Source organism: Pleurodeles waltl, chromosome 6 (assembly GCF_031143425.1).
Source record: "Pleurodeles waltl isolate 20211129_DDA chromosome 6, aPleWal1.hap1.20221129, whole genome shotgun sequence".
Lineage (NCBI taxonomy): Eukaryota > Metazoa > Chordata > Amphibia > Caudata > Salamandridae > Pleurodeles > Pleurodeles waltl.
In genome coordinates, this window is record NC_090445.1 from 734,563,805 (window position 1) to 734,590,956 (window position 27,152).

Here is a 27,152-nt window from a genome sequence, read left to right on the forward strand (position 1 = left end):
GCCCAACGCCTCTTGACACGGCCTATCTATACATGCCTTCGTGGGAATTCTCCAGCTGCAAGAGCCACATCACAGCCTCCCACCCATCAATTCCAACAATAAAGGTGAGTAGTCTGACATCTAACGCCTCAAAAACATGGCGGTGCATCTTGGAGAAGCCATGTCCTCAGTGCCCAGTACTCTGTGCAATCTCTTGTATGTACCATGTATTAACTAGTGACAGGAGTATTCTCTACCATCTGGGTGCATCGCCCTTCAAATGTCTGTACATCTAATAAAATGCATTACCGCTCTCAAGCGATTACACCATAGCTGTCTTTGTCAGCGGCTTCTTGTCTAGATCCACATCCGGCACAAAATATCTCCCACCCACAATACCCTGGTGGCCATGGCATCCATTACCTGATCCTGCATTTTTAAATAGAACTCTCTATTATCATTGTATACACATTCAGAATGCAGATAGCCACTTATTCCAGCAGCCCTTGTACCAACATATATCTACTACTCTGATATGCGCCAGAGTGGTGTACCTTAAGCAACACACCAGGCGCCACCCATACTGACACTCCACAGGCATAGGTTGAATAAATTGATGATTACAAATTCCCTCTCCACTTACAATTCAGCTTACTTTCCTCCTCCTATTAAGTGAGTCTCCTGATAGCATGCTATACTAACCCCCTTCCCAAGCAGTTAGTAAATCACCCTATGTCTCTCCACATTCCATCCTAGTCCTCTGACATCCCAAGTGACTATCTTAAAGCATTGTGCCATGCCATCCCAAGCTCATTCATCCGTTATCCCAGGTCACCTCCCTCTACCTTTGGCAGCTCCCCCCACTCAGTCTGTCCATATATAATATGTAAGTACATCACCTACGTCCTGACCAGCATCCCAGCGCCCTCCTCAGTATCAGTGAATCTTATTAAAACAGAACTTGCAATATCAGTGCCCCCGTTCCCAGTGTCCCTACCCAGGTAAACATAACAGAACAACCACACAATGTGTATACGCACCATATGCGGTCAGTGTCTCCACACCAAACCCCCAACTATCAGGAACATATTGGCCTTGTCCCAAGGCCTACCACTTATCTAACCACTAACTAGCAATCTAAATACACAGAAGCAAGGCAACACCCAGCAGGCCTCCAGTCCAAAATGGACGATTCCCCACCAGGAGCTGCACTCCTACCTTATCAGTCCCTGTCTAAGGTACACAGCCAGCCACATCTATGCTTTCATTCATTTCAAATCTGTACATGTCCCGTTTTAACCCTTCAGTGTCTCACCTCCTCCTTCGGGAGCAGAAGTTGCCCTTCATGAGTTCCTTTCAGACCACTCCTTAGTTTTCAACACAGGCCCAGCACCACGTCTCCCCTTTGTGCTGGCACTCAGATGGCCTCCTCATTGCCCACTATCTGCTCCCCAGATGTGCCCTATTTATCTGTAGTCCGCTGAGGCTCACCACAACTCTCTGTCTCGTTACTGGTGAGCTGGGTTCTCTGCATACCCAACCTGGAGGAAGACCCACGTTCTCTTCCCTGCTTTACCCTTCTCTGCTCACAGATGAAGGCAGACCTGTGCAATCTTATCTCGCTGCCCGGCACCCTGTCCCATACCTCTAGCCAGGACTACACCTCATGTTGCTTAAAGAAGTGTGGCCTGCCATCTGCAATTACTTTAAGTTGTGCTGGGTACAGCAGCACATACAATATGTTCATGGCCCTCAGCTTCTGCATACCTTCCAGAAAGGACTTCCTTTGTGTCTACACTTTCCACTTAAAGACCGGAAAGATGACAATGTTATGAATCTTGTATTGCAGCACTCCCACTTCTCTGGCAGCCCTCAGGGTTATATCTTTCTCCCTATAATTGAAAATTCTCACTATATAGCTCTCGGGGTGCCACTGGCGCCGGCCGTGCCGTCAAAGCCCTCTCCACTGTTAATATGGGTAAGAGATCTGTCAAAGTCGGTGATTGTTTTAGCCAGTTTCCCAAGACGATTTCCAGCGAGGCATCCCCGCACTCTCCAGGAATCCCAGAAGCCGAACATGGTTCCTCTTGTCTTGGATCGTCCATCCGCATCCTCCGCTCTAATTTCCAATGTCGCAGTTGCAGCTATCAAGTGAGACACCCTTCCTTCTACAGGTCTGTGAGTGTATGTTAAGCTGTTGTGACCTGCTCCACCACCTTGCAGAAGTTCACACATATCAATTGACACTGCGTTTATTTTCCCCTCCAAAGCTGTTCTTCAGCCCTGTTTAGCCTCCAGCAACGCCACATAGGTCGGTTCATCTTCCCGCTCCAGTGCCTCTGCTACTAGTAGTCCAGTGTCCCTCATGTTAGGCCCTTGTGTGGTGGTTTGTGTGATGGTGTTGCCCTGGTACCCCCTGGCTGGCTTATCCTTTCCCATTGTGAGAGTGCCGGGCCAACAAGGGGTCCCCTGCCCTCCAAAAGTTCCTCCCCAAGTACCTGTCCAGTTCTTTCGGCGCTATCCAGCACTGCGCTTAGCCAGCCAAGTCAAATGTTGCAGGTGAGGCGATCAAAAGACTCCAGTCGAGCAGCCTAGACCCCCCCTACTCAGCTGCTTCATTAATCTGGACCTGCAAGCGGTTCATCTACACTGTAGTCTTTCTGGCTCTCATGTTCCTCAGCATTGTGCAGGTCAATCTTATTGGGGAGCCCCCGGCCAGCAGCACCACCTCTCCTCTTGTTGCTGCAGCAAGCTCAACTTCTATGCTGCACATATTTGCACAAGGGCCCCAGGACCCTTCCCTCCAATCCAGGCTCACTGTGAGGCAGCAGGCCTTCCTTCTTCCCCTTCGCAGCACCCAGTAGGCCATTGGAAATGCTGTAAACATCAGGGGCAATCAGAGACTCACAAGTTCATCAGCTAGGCCAAAGGCGTTCGTCCAGTGTGTCGCCTTATCACCTGCCTCTGCCCCAGTGCCATTGCTCCTCACCTTCCTTCATGCAATAGCAGGCCAATCCTTCAGTACTGCTCGCGGCCTGAGCCAACGCCTTCAACTGCCAGGGCTGCTCATTCTCAGTCAGCCTCTGTGCAGCCCTAGCAGGTCACAGCAGCCTCGGCACTGTCACTTTCACCTTATGCTGCGATCCGCAGCTTCCTTTCTCCACAGTCCCAACTGCATCACAAGGCACGAACTGCCGATGACCAAATTCCCCCCCAGGCACACCAGCTGTCTACGTAGGGCCTCACCCACAAATACCAGAGGCCTCTCCAATCCACCAGGATGCTGGATCCCCAGGAGGATCCAGTGCCTCAAAGGCCCCCGCTCAATGAGTTCCTGTTTTGAGGGGAAGAAAAAAGGGAGGGGCCAGGCTAGTGCCAGCAGGTCCCGCTTTTCAGGGCCTCTCAGCCTCTGATCCCTGCCTTGCAGCCTCAGTGAGCTCCAGCACTTCAAGCACCATCACAGGCCACTGACCTTTCCTGCTGCAGGTTGCAGCGTCTTCACTTTGCGGTCCTGCTCTCTCCTCTGAGCGCGGACCATCATTCTCAGATTTTCCACCAATCCTCCTTGTTAGCCGGCAGGATGCGTCAGGCTATTTCACGAGGCCCGGATGCCTTTTCAACTCCCCGCTCAGCCCACGGCCTCCTCCAATAGCCCCGTTGCCCTCACTGAACGTGTTACAGTCCTTCCAAGGGGTTTCAGTTTGCTGTCTGCAGGCCCAAGCAACACAATGTGGGACAGTTGCAGCTGTATTGCGCGTGGTGATGCAGGATTCTACTTGGGGGCAGCAGAGTGCTCTAAGATTGCGTCCGATTGGCCATCTTGGTTGGCCACGCCCCCTTCTTTTATAAGAACAAGATTTAAAGGCTTGTTTACAGCAAGCAAGTACTCCGACGAATACAGTGAACAAGAGATGCTAACCGGAGTCCTCCTGGAACCTTGCTCATGGGGTATCCTGTGAGCAAGGTCCCAGGAGGAGGACATGTCTGGTTTTGTCCAAACCGTGTGTGGTATTTAGAATATAATATATATATATATATGGTTGCTTCTATCTTTTTACACTCCTATGCATACTCTTTTTGAAAATTTTATGTTACGATTGGGAGGCTGTCCATCCCAAAAAGGTAAATTAAATTTAAAAGAAAATGACTAAATGGAATTGGTATATTGCTGCATATGTGCAAAGTAATGCATGACATGGCCATTTCTCAATGGTTTTTTCTTTGCCATTCATAAATGGGCACGCATTAATGTGCATGGCTGTCTGCTCACCAGTGGCTATTTTGGAAATATTTTTTCTCACTGAGAGAAGCAAACCATCCTAGATAACCATACCACTGTGTGTGCACGCATTGTGACGTACTGGTGGCTAATTTAAATTATTCTTTCATTTATTTACTTATGTTGTCCAAAGTGGCCAACCATCATCGGAAGAAGCATTTCACAATGTTCACTAATGCAGCTTCTGATTTCTGTTGTATCAATTATGGACCAGCCAGGGATGTTTCTATGGGAGAGAGACAGGCCATTGATGGCAGGTATTTTGAATATACATATACACTTCCATTTATAAACAATGTAAAAGTATAGTCATCCAAAGTGTACACCTCTAAAATGCTTTTGAAATTTTAAAGGTTGTTAAATTAGTCCTCGTCCCTTGGTATACCTCCATAAAAAAATTGTTGTCCAGAGATTAAAATGTTTGATTTGTATCATTAGAGAAGTAATTTAGCTTGGGTAGACATTGCTAGTCTGGGCCAATCTTTCTTCTGGACGACATTTTTAAATATCGGAGATGTTTTGCATTGATGATATGTCAGGAACCTATGTACTTCATTTTGGTGTCAACATTTTTGGGGGTTAAGTAGAGACATAAAATAAATCCTCAGAACAAACTTTCTGCCATTTTTGAAAATGGTGGCTCTATAATGATGTGTTTTAGCCATCATATTGGTAATTTATTTTAATATTGTTTTTGTTTCAGGTTTCCCATTGATTCAGATTTGTGAACATGAACAAAGCAGAGGATCTTTACCCCCTGACAGAGTGTTGCTTACTACAAAATCTGAGGACTCCTTCAACAAAGAAAAACGTGTCATATGCCAAACTAATTCGAAAGAAAAGCTAACATCATCAGCAGCTAGACAGAAAAGAGTTTGAGATGCTGCAGAAATAAGGCAAGACGAAGTTCACAAAAGATTGAAACTGATGTGTATCAAATAATTTGTCATTGTAACAACAAGGGCTACAAGTTGTCTACAATGGAAAAAAACACTGGAAAACAATTGCCAAAAAATAGCAGAAACCAGTGAATCACAACAAGAATCCAAGTCTTCTAAGAAAGCGTCAACAACCATATCCAATGCACATCCACATAGAAGATTGATGGCTACACCTCGTCCACCTCCAACAACTGATCATAAAGCAGAGGATCTTCATCATGTTATCTGTGATGTAGCCAGAAACAAGGGCAAGAGGGACTGACAAAAGAACAAAGTACAGAATATGTGAGTCTCAAAGGGAAAACAAGTTTTTATCTGCAGCTAGTTTCTTCCAAGATGACGTTTTCAGCCGAGTAGCTCATTCTAAACAGCAAAGTGAATGTATTTGCATGGGATTTATGTGCCCAGCTGAATTGCATGCATGAATATTTTCGAAACTATGAAAACACAGTGAGCTCATATCAGGAATTTAACCGCCAGCCTTCAGTTAAGTTTGCACTCTTTGAAAAAGCAAATTAAGTTGTAAAACCACTCTTGAGTGCTAGCTATGGGGTTGCACTCAGTGAGATCAGAGAAATAATGGTCAACATTGCTGAAACTGTATTGATCCATAACAATGAAATTAAGATTTTTCTGGTGAGAATGTACAATGACAGAATGTGTTTTTGTCAGCCGAACAAAAAGAATGAGCCACTTAGGGTGTTCTCAGCTGATTTGATTCCTGAAGTTCTTGCTGCCAGAATAAGATCACAGGATACAGTAAAATCAGCAGGAACTATTTTAAAAAAACGTCCTGAAAGATTTAGATTTTGGACTTAATGACAAATGTTGTGATGCCCGAGAGCTCCACATTTGATTGGAGCCAAGAAGAATGCCTAATGTTGTCTTAACATTTTTTTACAATGTTTAAGATTAGCAAAGCAAATCTGTTACAAACTAAAGTTCTTGAGTTCGGAACACAAGCCAACAACATTGATGATGGCTTTGAAGATATAAGCAAAGATGTGGAAGACAATCCCATAAATCAAATGATTTATGCTCTGCAAATGTACTGTGTTTTCCAAATCATGTTCTATACATTACATCACGACAAAAAGAAAACACTGCTACACATGATGACTGCCCACACAATCTATGAAAAGTGCAAAAGGAGAGAGCTAATCACTTCAGTGAACAGGGTTGGTGTACCAGCAAGTTAAAAGGACATAGTATGGAGCAGGAACTTGTTAGCAGTTCATTCTGTAAAATCTTGTGAATCCGACAGCACACTACTTCAAAGTCAATTTACAATTTCTACTCTTGATAATTTTGATTTTGAAGGTAGCTTTTCTTTGTCTGGAACATCCAGCACACATGATACTGCCAAGCTGCTTTTTTAAGAATGTACCTGTGAAGTAGCTGCTCGAAAACAAGTTGTCAGCTGGAGGCACAAATAAATTAAGCTGCAAACTTATAACACAACTGCCTTGCCAACGTGTGCAAAATCACTACAAGCCATCAACATTTCCCAGTCTACCATAAAGTTTCAAAGTGGCTGAGGACATGGATCTTCTTCTACCTGAGGCTGTGGTCCTCAAAACTGATTTAACTGAATAGATCACTTGCTTATTCGGTGTGGACTGAAGGGTGAAGAAAAGGCAGTTCCTCCGTGGGCTGGAATTCATGAATTTGCCAGAATAGCGTCCCATTGATGAAGGTTGTTTTTTTCAGTAATACCATCTCCATTCACAAACTGCGCAACAGTATACACAGCTCTTAAAAAAAAAAAAAAGAAGCAAAACAGATGTCCAAAATGTGCATGATCAGCTTGAAGACCAGCCTATCCTGCCAATTTTCTGTGATGAAGGTGTTTTCCGTATTGTAGCTGACATTTTTATGAGCCATCCAGTAGAATTTGATTATCTTTATCCGATCGGCGTTTTCCACATGACAGAAGTTGTGTTGCAGTGTGCAGGAAATTATCTCAGTGGATGTGGCATAGACGATTCACTTATTGAGGCTGAAATCTTTGGTAACAAAACTGTCCGGTCAGTATTGAGCAGAACTCATTATGTTCGTTCGTTACAAGATATGATCATCATATCTGAGGCTATGGAAACATTGCATAGAAGTGCTTTCTGGAACGAGAATTAAAAATGTGGTTTTGCATATCTTATCTCAGAAGTAAACAAGGCACAGGGTGCACTTCATTCAAGAGACATAATATAAAGCAAGGCAATGTTCAATACACTCAATTCAAAATCAGAAAACCCAGGTCATAGAGTTTGTCAAAGAATGTGAAGAAAAATCTGACTGTGAACCTACTGGGGAATTGTTTTACACATGTTAGCTCTAGTCAAGAACTTGATTCATGCCGATCTGGAAGGTGATTGGTAGCTGCATGTAAAGACTATGGAGTCACTAATTACTGTGTTTCGCTAATTCAGTTGCATAAACTACCTGAAGTATGGGTCCTGGTATTTGGAAAGAGTGAGGAAGCTAAAGGTGGAAAAACCATACCTCTACAGAAAATTAATCAAAATACATTTTGTGAAAAAGACCGAGTGGGAAGGTTCAATGGTGTGGTTCCAAATATAAAACTGAAAAATATGATCCAAAGATCACAGAAAAACTTCAAGGGACTCGTTGGTCAGACACGTAAAAGTGAATATGTTGCTTAATGGCAGCTAGTTTACTGTGAAGTCCTTTCAGTATGCAATGTTTTCAGAGAGATGACAAATTCAAAATTATTGGACCATCGTGAAACTGTTCCTCCCCACGAACTTGTGGGAAAGAGAGGGAAACATTTTAATAAACATGTTGATGACAGTCTTCTTCATTTAATGCAGCACCGAGGAAACCCCTTTGAAATGACTGAGCCTGTGGACTACACAACTTTATGACAAAATAAAATTTCGATAATGATATAAAGACACGTCTCGTGGATCGAAATTAGACGCAGAACTGAAGCAAGAGACATTTGTATTGAAAGAGAAAAAGCTATTTGACATAATCACTAAATCTAAACGTCCACGCATTAATTGCCATAGTAAGAGTTTTATCCAACAAGCTACTACAGAACAGGTTACAAAAAAACAACTTTCACAAGCACATAGAAGCATGTGTGAAAGAAAGGGGTGAATTAATCAAGGACATTGTCGCATCATCATCTTCCAACAACCACATTATTTGATGCAGATGCTTCTACCAAACCAGTGCAGCACAAACTCGTCCAAGAGTTCAAAATCAAACTATCACCGGAAGAGTTTCAATTTGAAAAGGTGTCCTCACTGAAAACTGCTGTTGTGGACTACATGTCACCACTGCAAATGGTCAAGATTTAATCCATGCAAAATTTCGAAGAGGTCGTTCAGACTGTTCTACATATATTAAAGTCAGTGTGTACCTTGCAAGAACTGTGCATTGTCTAACAGTAATCTTGAACTATCTGTCAAAGAATATGAGAGAATCAGGTGAATGTCTACAAGTGGAACATTTGAACTTACTGCATCAAAAATTCAACACCTATATCTGTGCAACTTGACTAATTCTGTTCATCAACATCGAACAAGATGAACCTGGAGATGTTAACTTGCCAAAATATTGCTGATGCAACGAACACTGAATTTCCAATTATTGCAAGTGAAATGATTGTCATTGAGGAGTTTGTGCCTGCAGAGAGAGATTCAAAAGGTGCGGGCTGTATTGTTCAAGAACTTAATAGCACATTTGAGGAAGCTGACATTCGTATTGTGCCACATTTTGAATGGGCTGTTCGGAATGGTTCCAATCAAGTAATTGTACTGTCAAATGACAGATATTATTGTGCGTCTTAGATTTGTTGCAATGTTTTTAAGTCAATGATTGTCAGAGTTATGGATACGTTATGGAATAGGCGAGAAAAGGCACTTAATGCTGCTTTATATTCTGTATATTAAACTTGACCCAGAAAAACCCAGTCTTCTTATCAAGGCACGTATTCTTATCGGTGATTGAATATTGGATTGGAACAAAGCTGAGCTTTAACTGCTAAGCCCATAAAGTCACTAAAAGGATTTGCTGAGAGAGAAGAAGAACTTTAAAGACGTAGAAAAATACCTTGTGCATGTGTGGAAAATGAGTTATGACTGTCGCTCGTTAGACGATCTTCGGTACAGAGAGTTCAAGAGGTCAGTCCCGCTAAGTGACCTTCCACTGACGTCGTATTCTGTGCATAGACAGCTTAAAAGAGCGGCGTTCTTGCTGCGATGTGTAAATGTGTTGGATCATCCATATGTAGAGAAAGATCCATGTGAATTTGGTTGAAGTTATTGATGGGGTGCTAAAAACCTATCAAATGTCTAAAGCCTTTACCTACAGCGTTTACACCTACATGTACATGCAAAACCTGTGCTACAAAAAGATGTCCCTGTAGATATGCTCTTCTAAAATATTCAACATTCTGCAAAAGTACCAGGAGCGATTAACAAAACAAATAAAGTGAAATATGAAAATGTGCCTAAAACATGAGTGATAAGCATCTTTTTTTTCATATTCAGATCATAAACATTGTTTGGTGTATACATTAAAAGGATTAAAAACCATTTCATTTCTATATTTCTCTTACTCCATTATTGCTGCAATTTTTTAAAATGTCCAGAAAAAATCGGCCTGTATCAACAATGTCTACCCAAGCTTAATTACTTCTCTAATGATCCAAAAACACAAATCAAGAGTGAAAATCTCTGGGCAACATTTTTTCACTGAGTTATATCAGGGGGGCAGGATTAAATATAATGAATGAATATAGTGGTGTTAGATCTGTTCTGACATCCTCCTTGAACCAAAGCGATCTGCACAATACCTGTTATCCTGCTGTCATCTTGAGTATCCTACTGAGAAAGAGCATAGGTTTACAGAGCCCTGGTAATGTTAAAATGATCAATAAAAAAATAGTTAGAAAACGTTCTAATTCACGTAATGTAGAATGGGTTGACATTCACTGCTATTCGTTGTGATAATGCACATTTATGCATAGGATGTGTTGACCTGCTCAGGATTTAAAGAGGGTGGGCTTGTCGTCAGTGAGTATTTTTTAATATATAAACAATGGCTCCTAAATTATAGCAACTGTTTTTCATTTTTAATTTCTTGTCCAATTCATGCTTTTTCCATGTCAACGTGTCCGTTTTTATGCATGCCTTATTCATTTAACGGAGAATGGCTTTTGATTTGTTGCAGTAGTCATGTCTGTCAGATTATGGCTGTATCTGGTGTGGGGCCTGCCACAATAAAATATCAAAATTCTAGTTTCCATACCTTGTCCTAGTTTAGTTAGTGTTACATCCTGTTTGGGGTATGTTTTCTGGAAAGGTAACTTGTCTTGTGTTGCATCTGTGTTGTGGCGGCTGCTGTATGATGGGTTTACCTCCGCTTTAAGCTATGAGTATGAACTAGAGAATGTTCTTCATGGCCATCCATCATAGCTAGAAAATGCTTAATTTCAGTCTTGTTATATTCCTGGTTAGAAGTACAGTTAAATAGGAATGTCTTGTCAAACACTGACCAGTAAACGTTAAAGTTGGAGGGTATGTCTTTTGACAAAGTGGTATTTGAACATAAGCTGTCTTTGTTGTACTACAGTTCTCTGTATCCAACACTCAGGGTCAAAAATTAGTTAATTGGTCAGGTGTTAATATTTCATGTGCCTTAGATTCAGTGCAAGCTCTCAGTTATCACTAAGTATTCAAGTTCTTCTTTTGTCAGTAGTTCCTAGGTTACCCAAACAGAGGAACAATATTAGATTTGTAGATATGCTCAGTAACCCCTTTGTTTCAGAGTTACATGGCCCCACTTGTGAAAGTAAAAGGATTTAGCGTAGCTGTCTGGTTTTCTAACATCATCTTGGGAACATTCAGAAAGCCTCCCGTTGAATGCATTCCTCCCATTGCTTGTCAGTGGCTTTGTGGTTTGTAACTCACATTTGCCTGTTTTCTATTTGCTGGTTCTATTTCTTTTAGGCTGTCCAGCTTGAGAGTGCCCCTTCCCTTAACTCTAATAGTAGTCAAAGAATACAGTAAATAGAGTTCTTTAAACAGGGCTTTAAATCTTCATCTTATCACATTTACTGTGCATTCAGACAGATGTTAAATGTCTGGCTCTGTCTTCCAAGGAGTTTGGTGTTGACTTTTCTTTCTCTAACTTCAACGTGAGAGGATTTATTTGACAGTCCGGTGCTGCTGAGGGTGTTGGTTGAGGAGGGCTGTCCAATTTTATTTTTTTGGCACACAAGCAAATTTAAAAGTTTTTAATTGAACTGCGGAGATAATTCAGAATATATCAGAATTGGAAAGCACAAATGAAGCACATTTTTGATAATTCTGAAGAGTGGTGGAAACAAGTACTTTGCTAATACTATCAAAACAGATCAGTACACTAGGCGAGGACATTTCAACACATTCTCTTGTGTATACATTTATCAGTAAAACTGTATGTCTTTGTAAATGTAATGTTCAATTCAAAGGAAGATGTGTTGTCTGTAAAGGCAGTGTGCTACCACATCACTCATATCCCACTCTACTATGCACCACTCCACACTGCTTTGTCCTCTTCTCACCAATCCACACTGTCTCTGCACTTCATAGTGCACCTCTCCGCTCTAAGCCACTCTACTCCACTTTACTCCACTCTGCGTCACTCCACTCTGCACTAATGCACTGCACTCAGTGCCACTCCACATGGTACACTCGTTGGCAGTCCAGTTTTAATCTACTGTATTCTATGCCAGTCTACTCTGCACTCTATAGCACTATACTCCACAACACTGTACACCACTGCACATTAAGCTACTGTACACAACTGTACTCTCATTCACTGCTCTCTGCACCACTCTATTCTGCAAGACTGCACTCTGATGCTGCCTGCTACGCCACTCAACACTTTTACGCTCTGTCACTACTCTACACCGCTCTGTTCTACTCTGCACCACTGTACTCTATTCCACTGCTCTTCATACCATTGTACTCTGCCTTTGCTGTAATGACCACTCTACTCTGCACCACTGCACACTATGCCACTGAACTCTACTCTGCACCACTCAACTCTCCTCCAGCGCACTCTACACCACTTCACACAAACACCACTCTAAGGTATTCTGCATCATTGAACTCTACACCACTCTACACCTCAGTACTCTACCCTGTACTACTCCACTCTATGCTACTTCACTCTACTCTGAAACAAGCTACTTTACGCCAATGCACTGTACTCTGCACCACTCTACTCTACGTTACTGCACTCTATACCAATGCATTGTACACTACTTTACTCAAAACCAATGCACTTATGCTAATCTACTCTGCCACACTTTACTCCACTTCCCTTAAGGCCACTCTATTCTACAACACTATTCTCTATGATCCTCCACTCTATGATGCTCTTTTATATTAAACTCCACTCCACAACACTCTACTCCACATACTACAACACTACTCCACTCTACGACCCTCTATGCCACTCCATACCACTTTACTCCACTCTGTTGTATGACACACTACTATATGCAACTCCACTCTATGCAACTCCACTCTGTGCCATGCACTTGCCTACACTACTCCACTCTGGTAGTGTATTCCGCTCAACCCCACTCTACTCTACAATACTCTACACCACTCTGCTGTATGCCACTCCACTCTGCACCATTCCACAAACTCTGCCAGTCCACCCTACAACACTCTGTGCCACTCCACCCTACAACACTCTATGCCACTCCACCCTACAACACTCTATGCCAATCCCCTCTGTTCCCTTCCACTCTGACACTGTACATCCTGCACGACACCCCACAACCCTCCAAGCCACTGACACTCCACACCACTGTGCGTCATTCCATAACTTTCCTCTCTACAACACTCCATAACACTCCACTCTCCTTTACTTCACTAACCTTTAGCCATGCTGATCTACAACATAGCTAAAACATACTTGTAAAGCCAGTAGTTTTTGTATTGGCAAAACCTATTGGGTTTGCCAGTTCTTGTTTTGTAAGTAGGAACAGGAATGGGGTAATAGGATATTATTGAGGTTGTCTCAAGCCCAAAAGATAAAGCAAGGGGTCAACACACTTCCTTTACTCTCTCCCTACTCCGTCTTATTCCAATGCAGATCTTTCAAGTGTGACTTGTTTCGCACAGCAAAGATGACGTGGTGTCTGACAAACATGTTTTGGTACATTTGTGTTAACAACATACCAAGTGGGGTCATGCATGATATCTCATTGTGTGTGATTTGTCATTTCCTGCCATATGATGAAACTTTCCGTCAAGTCAATTTATGTATCTATGTAAGTGAAGTGGCATTTATATAGTAAAAACGCACAAGGTCCCAGGAGAGCGCTGTAGCTGCAGGGAGGCAACTCAGAGTGTGCACTCCAAGTGCAAAATTACACATGAATCACACAATTCTCAACCGAACGCAGAAGCTAGGATTAGAATCCAGATCACCATGTTCCAAAGTCATCACTCTAGACACTGTCACATGTTTTGCGTTACTTTGTTAGCCTTTCTCGTGCTTTTGTTTAATGCCTGAAACATTATATTTATGGTGTAATTTAGTTCCTGCCCGTTATTCTGGCATGCGCTGTGAACGTTGCTATCGCGTGGAACCATGCATGCCGTTAGCGATCACATAGTAAGTGACATCGGCTGCAGAAACCTGTGATCTACGACATGTATTACGTTCATCACACAAGCCCAAAATTCTTTTAAAAAATGTACTTTAAACCATTCATTGGCAGCCATTTTTTTTACTCTGGGAATTACTTTATTACATTGCATTGATAACACGTTTAAGCAGTTGAGCTATGCATGTAGAATTACATCGATGTTCTGTATTTAAAAAGCAATCGAACTGAGGGTGAGGCTCAGGGCCGAAAGCGAGACTTGGAGGATGATGCATTCCAAGCCTTGTGGAAGAAATTTAAGTTATGCCATCAGGGGACGAAAAGGAATACCTGGGCCTAGGGAAACAGATAAGAGCAATCACACCTGGAACAACAGGATATAGTGTGTGACAGCCAATACAAATGGAGAAAAAGTAAGTGGCAAGCACACGAACCAATGGAAAGCAAGTATCGGATTTAATCCTCTTTTAAGACTTATATTAAACAATAGATTTCACAAGCACATCGTAAGGGATGTGCAGGCAAAACCTAACAAGCATTTGCAATGCAATAGGTCTCGCATATTTCCAACAAGTTAATTGTCATCTTTTGACAGCAGCGCCCACGAGCAAAAACAAAAAACAAACATGGTTGAAAACTGAGAAAAGACAACTTATTAAAATAAAGTTAGCATTAAAAAATAAAACTTTGCAATTTTGTTTGTCCTGCTGGGCACGTTTTTACCCCTTCACAAGCCTTCTGTTTATGGGGCACTGTAAGTAAGAACAAAATAGTACCTCGATCACTTAAGGAGCAGCGGACGGGCACTAATTAAGTTGAAATCAATTAGTGCTTGATCCCTGCTACACACAGAGGAATTGAAATTTTGCCAGGCATGCCTTGACGAATTACGAGGCTGCAAAGTAGAGTGCCACACAAACCAACAAATGGTGAGCAGCAGGTGGGCTCCAGGCCCTTTACTGAACACTACAGAGTCTTGCATATGAGACGTGAGTGCAAGCCAAAGCACTCACAGACTCGACCCTAAAAAGGAATGAGCTACTCGTCAATTTGTCTTATTATATTGGAATGCCCCTCAAACGAGGGGCTGGTCCACTAGTGGTAAGACATTAGCCAGCAAAATATTTTTTTTGTGTGACTAAAAGAAAGCAATGTGTATACAATATTTCCATTATGTGGAAGCCAGCATTTCCAGTATAACTCCCGTTTTACAAGCCCTAATGGTGGAGCGCTAGCTACACTGATCCCCAAACAGAAGGCTTGCAACCTAGCAATCTCTTCTGATGCTGCACTGTTACTCAACAATGTCACCAAAAATACTCTCACCTGTGAAACATCTGCAGATCGTAGCTATTGGACCAGGCCCTTTTTGCAGGGTTACCCTCAAACTTTTTGTCGTCTTCCTCCTATTTTTCCTGACCTGTTTTTGTTGGCTTTAGGACCCTGGGCACTTTACCACTGCTATCCAGTGCATATGCTCTGTCTAAAATGTATTGGTGATTGGTTTCCCCATGATTGGCTTATTTAATTTACTAGTACGTCCGTAGTACAGTGTACAGTGTGTGTCCAGGGCCTGTAAATCAAATGTTGCTAGTGGGTGTGGCAGCACTGATTGTGCCACCCACATAAGTAGCCCTGTAAATATGCCATTGCAGTGTCTGTAGGTGCAGTTTTAAACTGCCATTTCGACCCAACAGGGGCACCCACTTCCCAGCCCTGGACCTTCCCTTTTATAACTTATAAGTCACCCCTAAAGTAGGCCCCAAGGCAGCTGTGGGCGGGTGGATTGTCTTTAAAAGGTAGGACATGTACTTGTGTGTTTGACATGTCCTGATATTGAAATACTGCTAATTTTGTTTTTTACTATTGCCTATCCCTCCAATAGGGTTTCATGGGGATTGGCTTGAAATATCTTTTCAGTGTAATTTGCCATTTGGAGCAGATAGAGATAGGGAGTTTGGGTTTCTCTGAACTCACAATTTGAAAATACTTCTTTTGGTGAAGTTGTCTTTTTAATTGTAAGTTTGAAAAAGCCACTTTTAGAAAGTGAGCATTTTCTTGCTTAACCATTCTGTGCCTCTGCCTGTCTGCTGAATACACGCCTGGATCAGGATGACAGTTGGACTGTTTATGCATTCACCCTAGACAGTCACACAAAGGAAGCTGAGGTGTGCCCTGCATATCCTGATGGCCAGTCACCAAGCTGGTGGGTCTTCCAGAGCTAGAGTGGTGGGAGGAGCTGTCACTTGCACCTTAATAGGGCTGTGCCTGTCCTCCCAGAAAGCAGTTTCCAACCCCCTGGTGTGCGTCTGGGGCTAGGACAGGGAAAGGCAGGGCCTTTCAAAGAGAAAGACCTCTTTTTGAACTGTGCCTACTTCAAAGACAGAAAATGGTATTAGTACTGGACCTCTGACACAGAACACTTCTGGACTGAGGACATTCTTTCAGGAAGCAGAGCTGGATGCTGTAGGAGGGACTGCCCCTCTGCCTGTTGCTTTGTTGTGGTGCTTCTATCCTGGGAGTGAAAGGATTGGACTGGACTTTGCTTTCTACATCCTGCTTTCCAAGGTTCTCCAGTGGCTTGAACTGAGCTTGCCTCCTGTTAAGAAGTTTCAGGGCCATCAAAGACTTTATCCTCTAGCACCTGGGCTCTCTTTCTGAGAGTCCTGACTTGCCAAGTGATGCCACATACAGTTCCTTGCCCCTTTGGGAGTGAGTTCTGGTGCAAATAAGAAACTGGTACATCGACTTCCAGAGCGAATTCAGAACCGGTGCCGCTTCCCGCCCCAGTGCTACTGTCTGCACCAAAGCTGTGGTCCCCGCTGAATGCAACAACCGAGACCTTCAACGCAGCTCCTCAATGCTGCGCAACTGAAGTCCTGGCACAGCGTGAGTCCAGAGTGTTGTCACCGACATCCGTACAGCACTTGTGGCCCCATGGTGTAAATGCGACACCGCAAGGTCTACACCTTGCATCTTGACCTGTTGGATTCATCTACCCCGCCTTGTCATAAGGGGCTGACACCTCGCCACATCACCTCCCCTGCAACTATAGGGAACCAACACCTCCCCTTCCCTGCCTAGCAGTAAGGAACCAATGCCTCACCTCCTCAGTGGCAGTAAGGAACCAACGCTGCACTGGCTCTAGCCATGCCTCACCTCCTCAACACTGTACAGTGTCTTTGTTTCCTCATCGTTTTGCAAGGTACTATAACCAGGGTCTATTCAACTCCGTAGCCGTCCCACGCTTCCTCGTGGTTGGCACCGGATTGTTGGAAGCAACTCACTCTGTTTTGATAGCCCAGTTGGAGCTATTGTGTTTCTAAGTGTTATACTACTTTGAAACTTTGTATCTTTACCTGTGTTTATTGGATGTTTGTTGTTTTGGTCTAGTTTTACTCAGATAAATATTGGCTATTTCTCTGAACTAGTGTGGAGTCCTTTTTGTGTGTGGGTGTGTGTGTGCCTGTCTGTCTCTCCACAGATACTTCACACATCGCCTCTGAGATAAGCCGGACTGCTTGTGCCAAGCTACCAAGGGGGTGAGCAGGGGTTATCTTAGCTGTGTGACTCTTACCCTGACTACAGTGAGGATTCGTACTTTAACAGAGTGCAAACCACTTCCAACTTGATATCCCATTTATAACAATACCTATGTTTTGAAGGTCTTGTTTGTATATTGTAGTTGAGACGTACCACAGTACAGGTGGCCACACCTAAATCTAGCTTGCCTCATGTCATTCCATAAAATATTAAAGCCTACAAAATAGATGAACTCAATTCAACACCTAACAGCACATCACAAGCTCCTGATCGTGCCTGAACCACTACAATCCTTATTCATAACTTTAAAACATACATCTGCACATTTTACAGTACACAGGTCTCAACTTCAATAAGTTAGGAGAAAATCTTGGAGTCTTTGAGGCTGGCATGGATATCAGTCAAGTAAACTCAAAACCAAGTTAAACTTAGTAGCAGAAGAAACAGTCGGATTGTTGTAAAGTTAAAGAAACCCTGGAGTAATTATTGTAAAACCTGTATCCATTGGGTTCTTCGTTCTTCTGCTTTACAGATTTGAATAATAAAACATATTTACCCAAATGATAAGCTTTTTGGAAACATTTCTGTTGGTTTGTCTTTTCAGGCCGAGCTCATCAAAGGGAACTCACAGAGCATTGGTCTCACATTTCGGCAAGTGCAAGCCAGTGAGGGGGATGCGGGTCATGTGTGTATTGAAACCGTAGCACCAAATTCTCTGGCTGCTGCAACGGATCTTCAAAGAGGAGATCGACTGATAGCTATCGGAGGTAAGCTGTAGTATTTTCTAATGTGCACGTTGGGCATGGTACATCGTACTCTTCAAGTTACCTTTTCATTCAAGATTGAAATGGAAGTGTACAGGTGAAAAGGTTTGTAAACAATTTGGATTTCTGAATTTCTGTACAATAGCATCAAATTACAAACTCAAGTTACGCAGCTCAAGGAGCCACTATCCAGCCTTCCCGCCCGTTTATGCCTCCGAACAGTTCAGGTTTTATTAGTGCAGTACTTAGATTGACCGAGACAAAGTGATTTGTGCCAAGATCTCAGAATTCTCCTGTAACAAAATCACCTCCATGAATGGTAACTAAGACCTTCAACTAGACCATGTTACTATCACAACTCAACTTGCCATCACAGATGAAGAACGAATCCTTACCTTGTGGCCCCCGCCGTCACCACTATCAAAACCTCTGCTACCATGAAGACCATCCATTCGCTTTTTTGGAGGGGTAGAGGGGGAAAGTGGGTAGATTAGGGATATGAAGTGATTAATTTGTGACACAGGTTTCCGGTGCTCATCACCATATTTTTCAGGGCTGGTACTATAGCTCACTTTCATGTGGGCAGCGGTGGTACAGATCATGTTTTCAAAGATGAATGCAGGAAGCAGGACAGCTGCATTTTTCCCAAATCATCCGAGTGCCTCTCACTTTCACCCACTTCGTCACAACGGCTGCACCCTGCCTGAGCCTCTCATCTGCTAATTATAGCTAGGGCCTAGCTCATGGCTCAGCTGGGTTAGGCAGGCTTGGAAACAGCAGACCCAGGACATTCTTAGTAGTGAAGGAACATGACTAGCAAACGAAAGTGCGGATTTTACACTCGCCTGTATGTCTGGCGTGTAGTAACAAAATATTACACAGAGGCCTTCCACTTTTTTCTCCCCTGCTAAACCAGCACTAGAGTGGGGCCCACAGTTCTCACTTCTGAAAAACAACTGCCTTTGTCATGAGTTCTGTAGAAAGGTAAGTACAGTGGGAGGGGAGATGGGGTGAATGAATGACTGTGCCTTCAATTTTCAATTAGAAATAATGCCTGAGCCTTGAACCTCTTGTTGCCCTTGCCCATGGTGTGGAGAGGTGACTGCCATTGCATGCATCTCGCTACCTAGAACTGACTCTGTTGCCGGGTGCTCAGCTGGATGGGACCGCTGGGATGGACTTCAGTGTGAATCTGCCAGTAAGTGCCTTTTTTTCTGCCTCCTCCAGTATCGGCTCTCATTGAATATGCTCAGCTACATAAAAAGAGATAAGCCTTTCCGTATCTAACTAAAGTCAACTTCGCTCTGGTAATAAACTTGTGTGTGTTTTTGATTTCATGATTGTAGACTGTAACTATATCGAGGGCTGCTTACTTTTCAAAATGAAGCAAGACAGGGAGAGCCAAAGTATAGGCCCTCTAAATAATCAGGACTCCCATTTACAGTGCTTAATTTGAACTGGTGCTTGCAGGTAGTGGCCAGCAGCACTCATTTTTAGGGACTGGGACCGCAAAAGCGAGAAAATAAATAATGGGTAAAGATGAATAAAGGGTACAATAGAGACAAAGGGAAAAAGTAGAAGTAAAATGTACCTGCAAAAGTTAGACAAAGAGACAGGGAGTTTCTGCAGCAGCGCTGGTAACGAGGCTCTGAGATAAAACTTTGAGCCCTGGAATTTTTTTTTTTTGTTGCAAATTAAGTATTGGGGCCATGTGACTCTTGGCCTCACCACGACATAACCAAAGGACTCATTCCGATCAGCGCCTATTGACTGAGCCACATTCCCAGGAATGTGGAAACTTCCCAGTCCACACCGCTGCTCAAGCAGCGTCCGCTGGCCCAGCCACTCTTTCCAGCTACAGACCCATCTCACGCCTACTGTACCCGGCAAAGGTCTTTGAGATACAAATCAACCAATGCTTCACCAGCCACTTCACACACCATGCAGTCCAGAATCTGATAGAGACATCTCACTGCAGATTCCTTATCTTAGAGTTTTCCCCCTGGCGTCAGTCTGGATCTTGAGATTTTTCTCGAGTAGTACCCCTGTACACCATTAGGTGGTGTTGATCGGTTCTGGGTCCATTGTCTGCATCGTCCCTGCCTGACATGACATTGTGGGTCCTAAATAGGTGCCACCCCGGCGCACTGATATCAGTTCTTTTCTTTCTGTGCCAACCATCGCTGATCTGGAGAAGAGCTACCCTTCAGTTGCTTTTTGACTGGTCTAGTTTGACTTTTTGTGAAAGATTTTTGGTTCAAGCCCTTCAGGTTCTATCAACGGGTGATGTCTGTGATGGATCCACACCTTGTGTGCTTGTGGTGGCTGGAGTGTGACCATGACCCGAAGTCTTGCCCAGGGTGCTGGGCCATGAATCCAAAGGCTTTGAGGGAGCAGTCTCTAAACCTTCCATGCAGCCTGGTGCTTGGCTCCCCATAGGTCCCAATATCGATTGAGTGGAAGGTCCCAGGATCGTCGTGGAGTCTGCCTCCCCTCCCCCCAATCATCCCATTCCAAGTCCTCAGACCATCGAGTAAGTAGAATCACAAGAAGTCGAAGCTTCACCCAGTCTGTCGGCCCCCGAGACGTAGGAAAGGGAAAGTCGTCGCTCTAGGCCTCTGTCCTCGGAGCTGCGTCTAGGTTGGCTCCTTGCCTCCCCTTGTTTCCAGGAGCTGGAGCAACCCCTGCACAACTCAAACTTTTATGAGGCCAGGTGCCTCATTTTTGGCCAGTCTGACACCGCTGGAGCGCCTTTGGGCCTCGCAGGGTTGAAATGGGCCCACTTGGGTTCCGCACTGCAGCTTCCTTTTTGGCTCCACAGGGCATACATAGATCTGTTCCTGGATCCGAACTGGCATCGGTTTTGTCACCTCGACCTTCCCGATGCCAGTTCCGACCTTGAGGCTCCCGACGCCGCCTGTGCCCTCTGGTGTTATTGACTCCATCCTCATTGCGACTCCGGTAGGAAGCTGGAACGTGGCGATCGGCGTCACACTATGCCGACTCTAATTTTGCCAGGGGCCTTGGCCCCTATGTTGGAACCTGACCCTTATTCATAAGGGTTGGGGTACAGTGAGGTATGTGAGGGATCGCTGGACCCTCTAGAATGCCGGCTTCAAGATCCTATGGCCTGGCGGACGAGCCTAGGTGAAGCAAGTGTTTTGGATACTTCCCCAGACACTGACATGCTTGCTCCTTTTACTGTGGCTTCAGAGGAGGGAGCATCCTATTCCATTGTGGTGTGAACAGTGGCCGAGGTCCTGGGCCTCGAACTGCCTTCGGTGGCATTCAGGACTAACCTCCTGAAAGAAGTGCTTCAGCTTGGGCCTTATTCCTCTAAACCCCTATTGCCCTTTAATGAAGGCCCTACCTGGATGGTCCTGTGGACACAGGGGCTCCTGTGAACAGGACTATTGCCGCCGCCATTGACCTGCTCCAACTGAACCAGCATTCCTGATGCACACCACCCCGATGAGCTTGGTTATCCAAGCCTCTACTTCCCAGGGCGCGTTCCCTTCTGCATCCCCGGATAGAGAATCCGAGAGGCTTGGCCAACTTGGGAAGAATATATTTTCTCCCTCAAGGCTGGCATTGCAGACCGTGAACACCACATGCCTTTGGGCTGTTATTACCCACGTGCTGTGAAATACAGTTGCACAGGTGCAGTGCAGTCACCTCCTGTGCAGCAAGTCCAAGATATTCGGGCAATGATACTGTTGTTTCAGCCTTTATCCTGGATTTAAGTGAGAATGACTCTGAGGCTCCTGGAGCTCATGGCCTCCTGCATCCTGCTGGTGGCACATGCCAGAAGGAATATATGGACTGTGCAGTGGGACCTGAAGTTTCAGTGGTTGCAGCATCAGGGGAATCTCTCTGACATGGTCAAGATCTTGAAGGGAACTGTGCGAGATCTGCAGTGGTGGGTAACAAACTGCATTTGGGTCAGAAGCAGATCCCTCTTATTTCCCCAACCACATCTGACAGTAATGACAAATGTCACTCCTGGTATGGGATGGCCACCTGGGAGAGGTGGAGATAAGAGGCATCTGGTCTCCTGCGGAGTCCGGACTCCATATTAACCTAATGGAGCTCCTGGCGATAAGACTAGCTTTAAAAGCACTTTTTCCCTCTCTGAAAGGGAAGGTTGTGCATGTGTTCATGGACAACACCACCGCCATGTGGTACTGCAACAAGCAGGGCGGGGTGGGATTGTGGACCCTTTGTCATGAGGCTATGGATGTGGCTGGACCAACACAGCATTTGCCTGGTGGTTCAACATCTCACAGGCTCTTTGAACGTCAGAGCGGATGAACTCCGCTGACAATACTTGGTCGATCACCAATGGCGTCTCCATCCAGAGGTGGCGCAAGGTCTCTTTTAGCAGTGGGGAGAGCCTTCATTAGATCTGTGCGCCTCCACAGAGAGCATGCTTTGTCAGCAGGATTGTGCATTGGAGCTTTTCATCTTGAGGGGAGCTCAGGCCTCCTGTACGCCTTTCCGCCCATATCACTTCTGCCCATAGTTCGCAAGAAGCTCAAGATCGACCTGGCTCAAGTAATCCTTGTGGATCCGGACGGGGCACGAAGCGTCTGCTATAGCTTGCGAGCATGGCCATCGGGAAGATCTTCTGTTACAGCAGAAGATCTTCGGGAAGATCTTCTGTTACAGCAGCAGTGTAGGAACCCGAACCTGTCCAGGCAGTTGATAGCTTTTGACCTTCCACCCAAAGTCTGTAACTTTATCTTGGCAGCCAGGCGTCCCACCACCAAAACGGTATACACCTGTCATTGGAAGAAATTTGAGGTATGGTACACAGACATGTCTATGACTCCCTTTCTGACCCTCTCTCTGAGGTTCTTTCATTTATACTTTCATTGGCCTAGCAGGGTTCGGCGTTGGGCACTCAAAGCTTGTCTGCAATTTCTGATTTCTTACGGCTGCCTGATCAGCCTTCTTTGTTTAAATCTCCTATTGGAAATGTTTTCCTTAAAGGCCTTACTCATGTTTCCTCCTTCCTCATTCATTATGCTCCAATGTGATTTTAATTTGGTTCTGACATTCCTGATGTGTGCTTCTTTCGAGCCTCTCCACAATTGTCCTCTCATGCTTCTCAGTTTGAAAACAGCCTTCCTTGTAGCCAGTACATCTGCCGCATGTGAGTGAGCTGCCAGCATTGTCATCTAAGCTACCCTGCCTTTCCATCTATTCTGATATATCGATGCTTCGCACATGGGCCTCCTTTCTTCCGAAAATGGTTACATCCTTCCATGTAGGCCAATCCATCACCTTGCCTACTTTTTACGCATCCACATATCCTTTTAAGGAAGAGGAGAGACTCCTCCGCCTGGACCCAGAAAGAGCATTGGTGTTCTAACTTGATCGTACCAAAGAGTTCCAGGTGTTTGATCAACTGTTTGTTGGTTATGTGGGTGCAAAGAAAGGTTGGGCAGTGCCAAAGAGAACCTCTCCAAATGGGTCATACTCTGAATCAGTGTGCTTGCATTGGCTAAAAAGCAATCCCTTGAGGGCTTGCATGCTCATTCAACCAGAGCCAAAGTTGCAGCCACTGCATTAGTACACGAAGCTCCAGTGCAGTGCTGCAAGATATTCTTATCAGGAACTTCTCAACTGTTTGGGAAGATAATTAGGTAAGCAGGTGTAACAGTGAACTTATGTGATTAATGCACTGGGTTACTGGGATAGCTCCTTTTCGTTCAAACGATTGTTTTCCTCTCGATATAGAAGCTTCAGCACAAGGTTTAACTACAATAGATAAGAGGGAGTGCTCTGAGAGAGAGGTGATTTTCACATATAAGGTAGAGATTCAGAAGTTCTCTCATTTTCTTCATAGGGTTATAAGGAACAGAAAAGATTCCCACGTGTGTGCATGCATAGCATTATACTTATATACAAGAATCATTGTAAATAAAAAATTGGGGGCACTTACAGTATTATGTATTTATGGTTCACGATTATGGTGACTCATATATTAAGCATGAGAATGTATATTGTTTGATTGACTAATACATATATATAACTGGAATATGTTATTGAAGGTTTCCACATTTGAATTGAAGAGCACTAACTGACAGTGTTAAGTTTTGGACTGAATAATCATCGAATTATTGAGAGGTTCTTGTTATTTTATGATTACTGTTCACAGCCTTGACAAGCCTTGAAAAAGTCATTGGGTGATTGTCCCAGATGAAACACGTGTTGGCTTGGCCGAATATGGAGTTGTAAAAAAAATATCAAGTAGAATAAAGAAAGTCATCACACTAATTGGATAAGCTGAAAGACGTGTGCCTGATTTCTTAATCTGCAACTAGATGTCTCTATCAGATGGACAAGATACTTCGCTTCGGTAACGCCTTATCTTGTAGAGACAATATCTAGTTCGATTCCTTACCGACCCACCCATCCTCCCCGCTCTGCAAACTGATTTCTAGCGGTGAAGACTCCCCCTCATAGCCCTAGTTTTGACGTAAAAGTGTTGCGTAGGCTGTCATTATTCTAATGAGACTACTGGATTTGGGCAGCAGAATCATTTGCACTGTGGGGGACGGAGTCTGAACCCACTACAGGTGACACCTGTCGGCCTAATCCAGGTTTTGTTCCGGCTAACTAGCAGTGCCTCAGAGCAAGGATGATTGGGCAGCCAAGCGCTTGACACAATTGACTCCTCAGGGAAATTGTGGTCACTCAGATCGCATCCGTTCCTCTCAGTTACATTAGTCTCACATATACAAGGACAATCAGAGGCAGTATATATTTCAATAAGGTTTTAATGAAGCAACTGCATCTTCAATAATAAAGCATGTACTCCAATAACTAGGACGATAAAGCATGACTGGATTAAAATTGTGACAAGGAGAGTGAAGCATAAAAATAGCGCTACCATATTGCCACTATAATCGTTAATATAATTCCTTCCTAGGCTATGTTAGAGCACAGAATGTTATTCTCTAGTTCTGCCCTTCAGGTTCCCCTGGGAAGGCGACATCCCTCATACCTGAGCAAGAGGCCTGTAGTCTACATAAGCAGCTGTAGCGAAGCACTCAGCATACAGTCATAGTCATCTGGCTGGATTCTCCCTCTAACTTACATAAAAATAAACCAGCTAATGTTCGAAAAAAGGATCCCTGTGTGTATGTTTCTATGAACACTAGAGACAAAGCGTTACCACGTTTACCGGCAACCTATCTGCAGCCTTGAGAAAAGCACAGAGTGAAGGAAATGTCTTGTTTAAGAATGCAGTGCTGGCCTAGGCAAAGAATAGCTAGATAGAGAGAAATAAAACAAGATCGTGAATGTGGCTATTGTTAAAATAATAAACAAAGCTAACTAAAATATATCTATGTTAAAGTGCACAGCAGCAGAAACTGACGTCAGCATGCCGCCTATATAAGACCCGCGACGTCTGGTCCATAGTAGATAAAGCTGATGACTGACACAGCCAGTCCACGTCACTTAATGGCCCGCAGGGGAACAGCTCGAGAAATATCTCCGGATCCAGACTGATGCCTGGGGGAAATTCTAAGATAAGGAATCTGTAACTAGATATTGTCTCTACCAGATAAGGCATTAACAAAGGTAACTTGTACTACATGCTCAATCACAGTAAAGAAACAGCACTTACCCACCACTACAGACAGCATCTGCGTTATCCTTGATATGGGTGGCATGCTATCCATAATTCTCCTAAATCTCTGAGCAGCATTGTCCATGGTCTCGCATCCTATGCTCATAAGGTGCCTGCATTAGATTGACATGCAAGTACCTGTTCTCTACTGGATCTGCTCCTTCTTAGTGGATAGAACACAATGTCAGTCTGGCACCTTACTCCTCGGAAGCCTACAAACTCAACTGGTAAGTGTCTCAAGGTTCATCGCTTAGCCCACCTTCTTCAAAGTATATGCAGCATCAACATCCTCTCCTACGTCAATGACATGCAGCTCATATTCTCCCTCTGGGATAAGACCTCTCGCACAAGAAATAATTTCACTGTCTGCAGGAATTAAGTCGCTAACTGGATGAAAGCCAACTGTCTCATGCTCAACCACAACAAAACGAAAGTAGTGATCTTCGGCAAAAACACCTTGCCTTGGGATTCCAACTGGTGGCCAACTTGGATCCACACCCAGCACTCAGACTAGGAACCTCAGAATCCTCATCAGCAGCAAACTGGACATGAGTGGACAAGTCAACGCCGTCACTACATCCTGCCTCCACACCATCAAGATGCCGAGAAAGATCTTCAAATGACTCCTAAGCATCAAAATGGTTACTCGTTCCCTAGTTACCAGCAATTAGCCTACCGTAAAGCCCTCTACGCCAGGATCACCAAGCAACTCAGCAGAAAACTACAAACCATCCAGCACTCGACAACCAGGCTCCTCCTCCACCTCCCACACAGAAATTCATCACACCACACTTCATGAATCTCCACTGGCATTCGATACACAAACAGCAGCAACTATACATGCATTCAAGACGCTGCACAACTTATGCCCCAACTGCCTTAAGAGTCGAATTTCCTTCCATCAATGACCCATTCTCCTACGCTCTGGAGGGCTCCTACTCGCACACATACAGAGAACCAGGTCAGGCGGACGAGCATTCTCTTACGTCACTTTTAAAGTATGGAACGACTTCCCACTCCACATCTGAGCATCCTCTTCGCTTTTTGAATTCTGAAAGAAGTTGAAGACCTTGCTTTTTAGTCAATGAACCTACCATGGGCAGGGCTAGGCAGACACACCTGCGCAGCACCAGGATGTCCTTGAGGGTGCTAGTGCACTTCACAAATGACATAACATGGTGTAAACATGACGTTGATGGTAAGTGATGACTGCTAAATACATCAATCCTTAATGTTCCTTTGGTAACACATTATTTGGGTTACCATACGGTGCATTTGTTACATTATCAAAGAAGTTTTATATCATGACTGAGACTCTTATGTCATTCTCATATCCATAACCATTAGTTCATGATTACTCAGTGGT

General features: G+C 44.1%; 1 protein-coding gene across 1 annotated transcript in view; it reads left to right on the forward strand.

Moving 5' to 3' along the window:
* PDZD8 (PDZ domain containing 8) overlaps positions 1-27,152 on the forward strand; it is a 402,964-nt gene that overhangs the window by 344,654 nt on the left and 31,158 nt on the right. Inside the window, exon 4 of the mRNA XM_069239256.1 lies at positions 17,985-18,147. Within this exon, the coding sequence (XP_069095357.1) occupies positions 17,985-18,147 (163 nt within the window). The remainder of the gene's footprint in view (positions 1-17,984; positions 18,148-27,152) is intronic.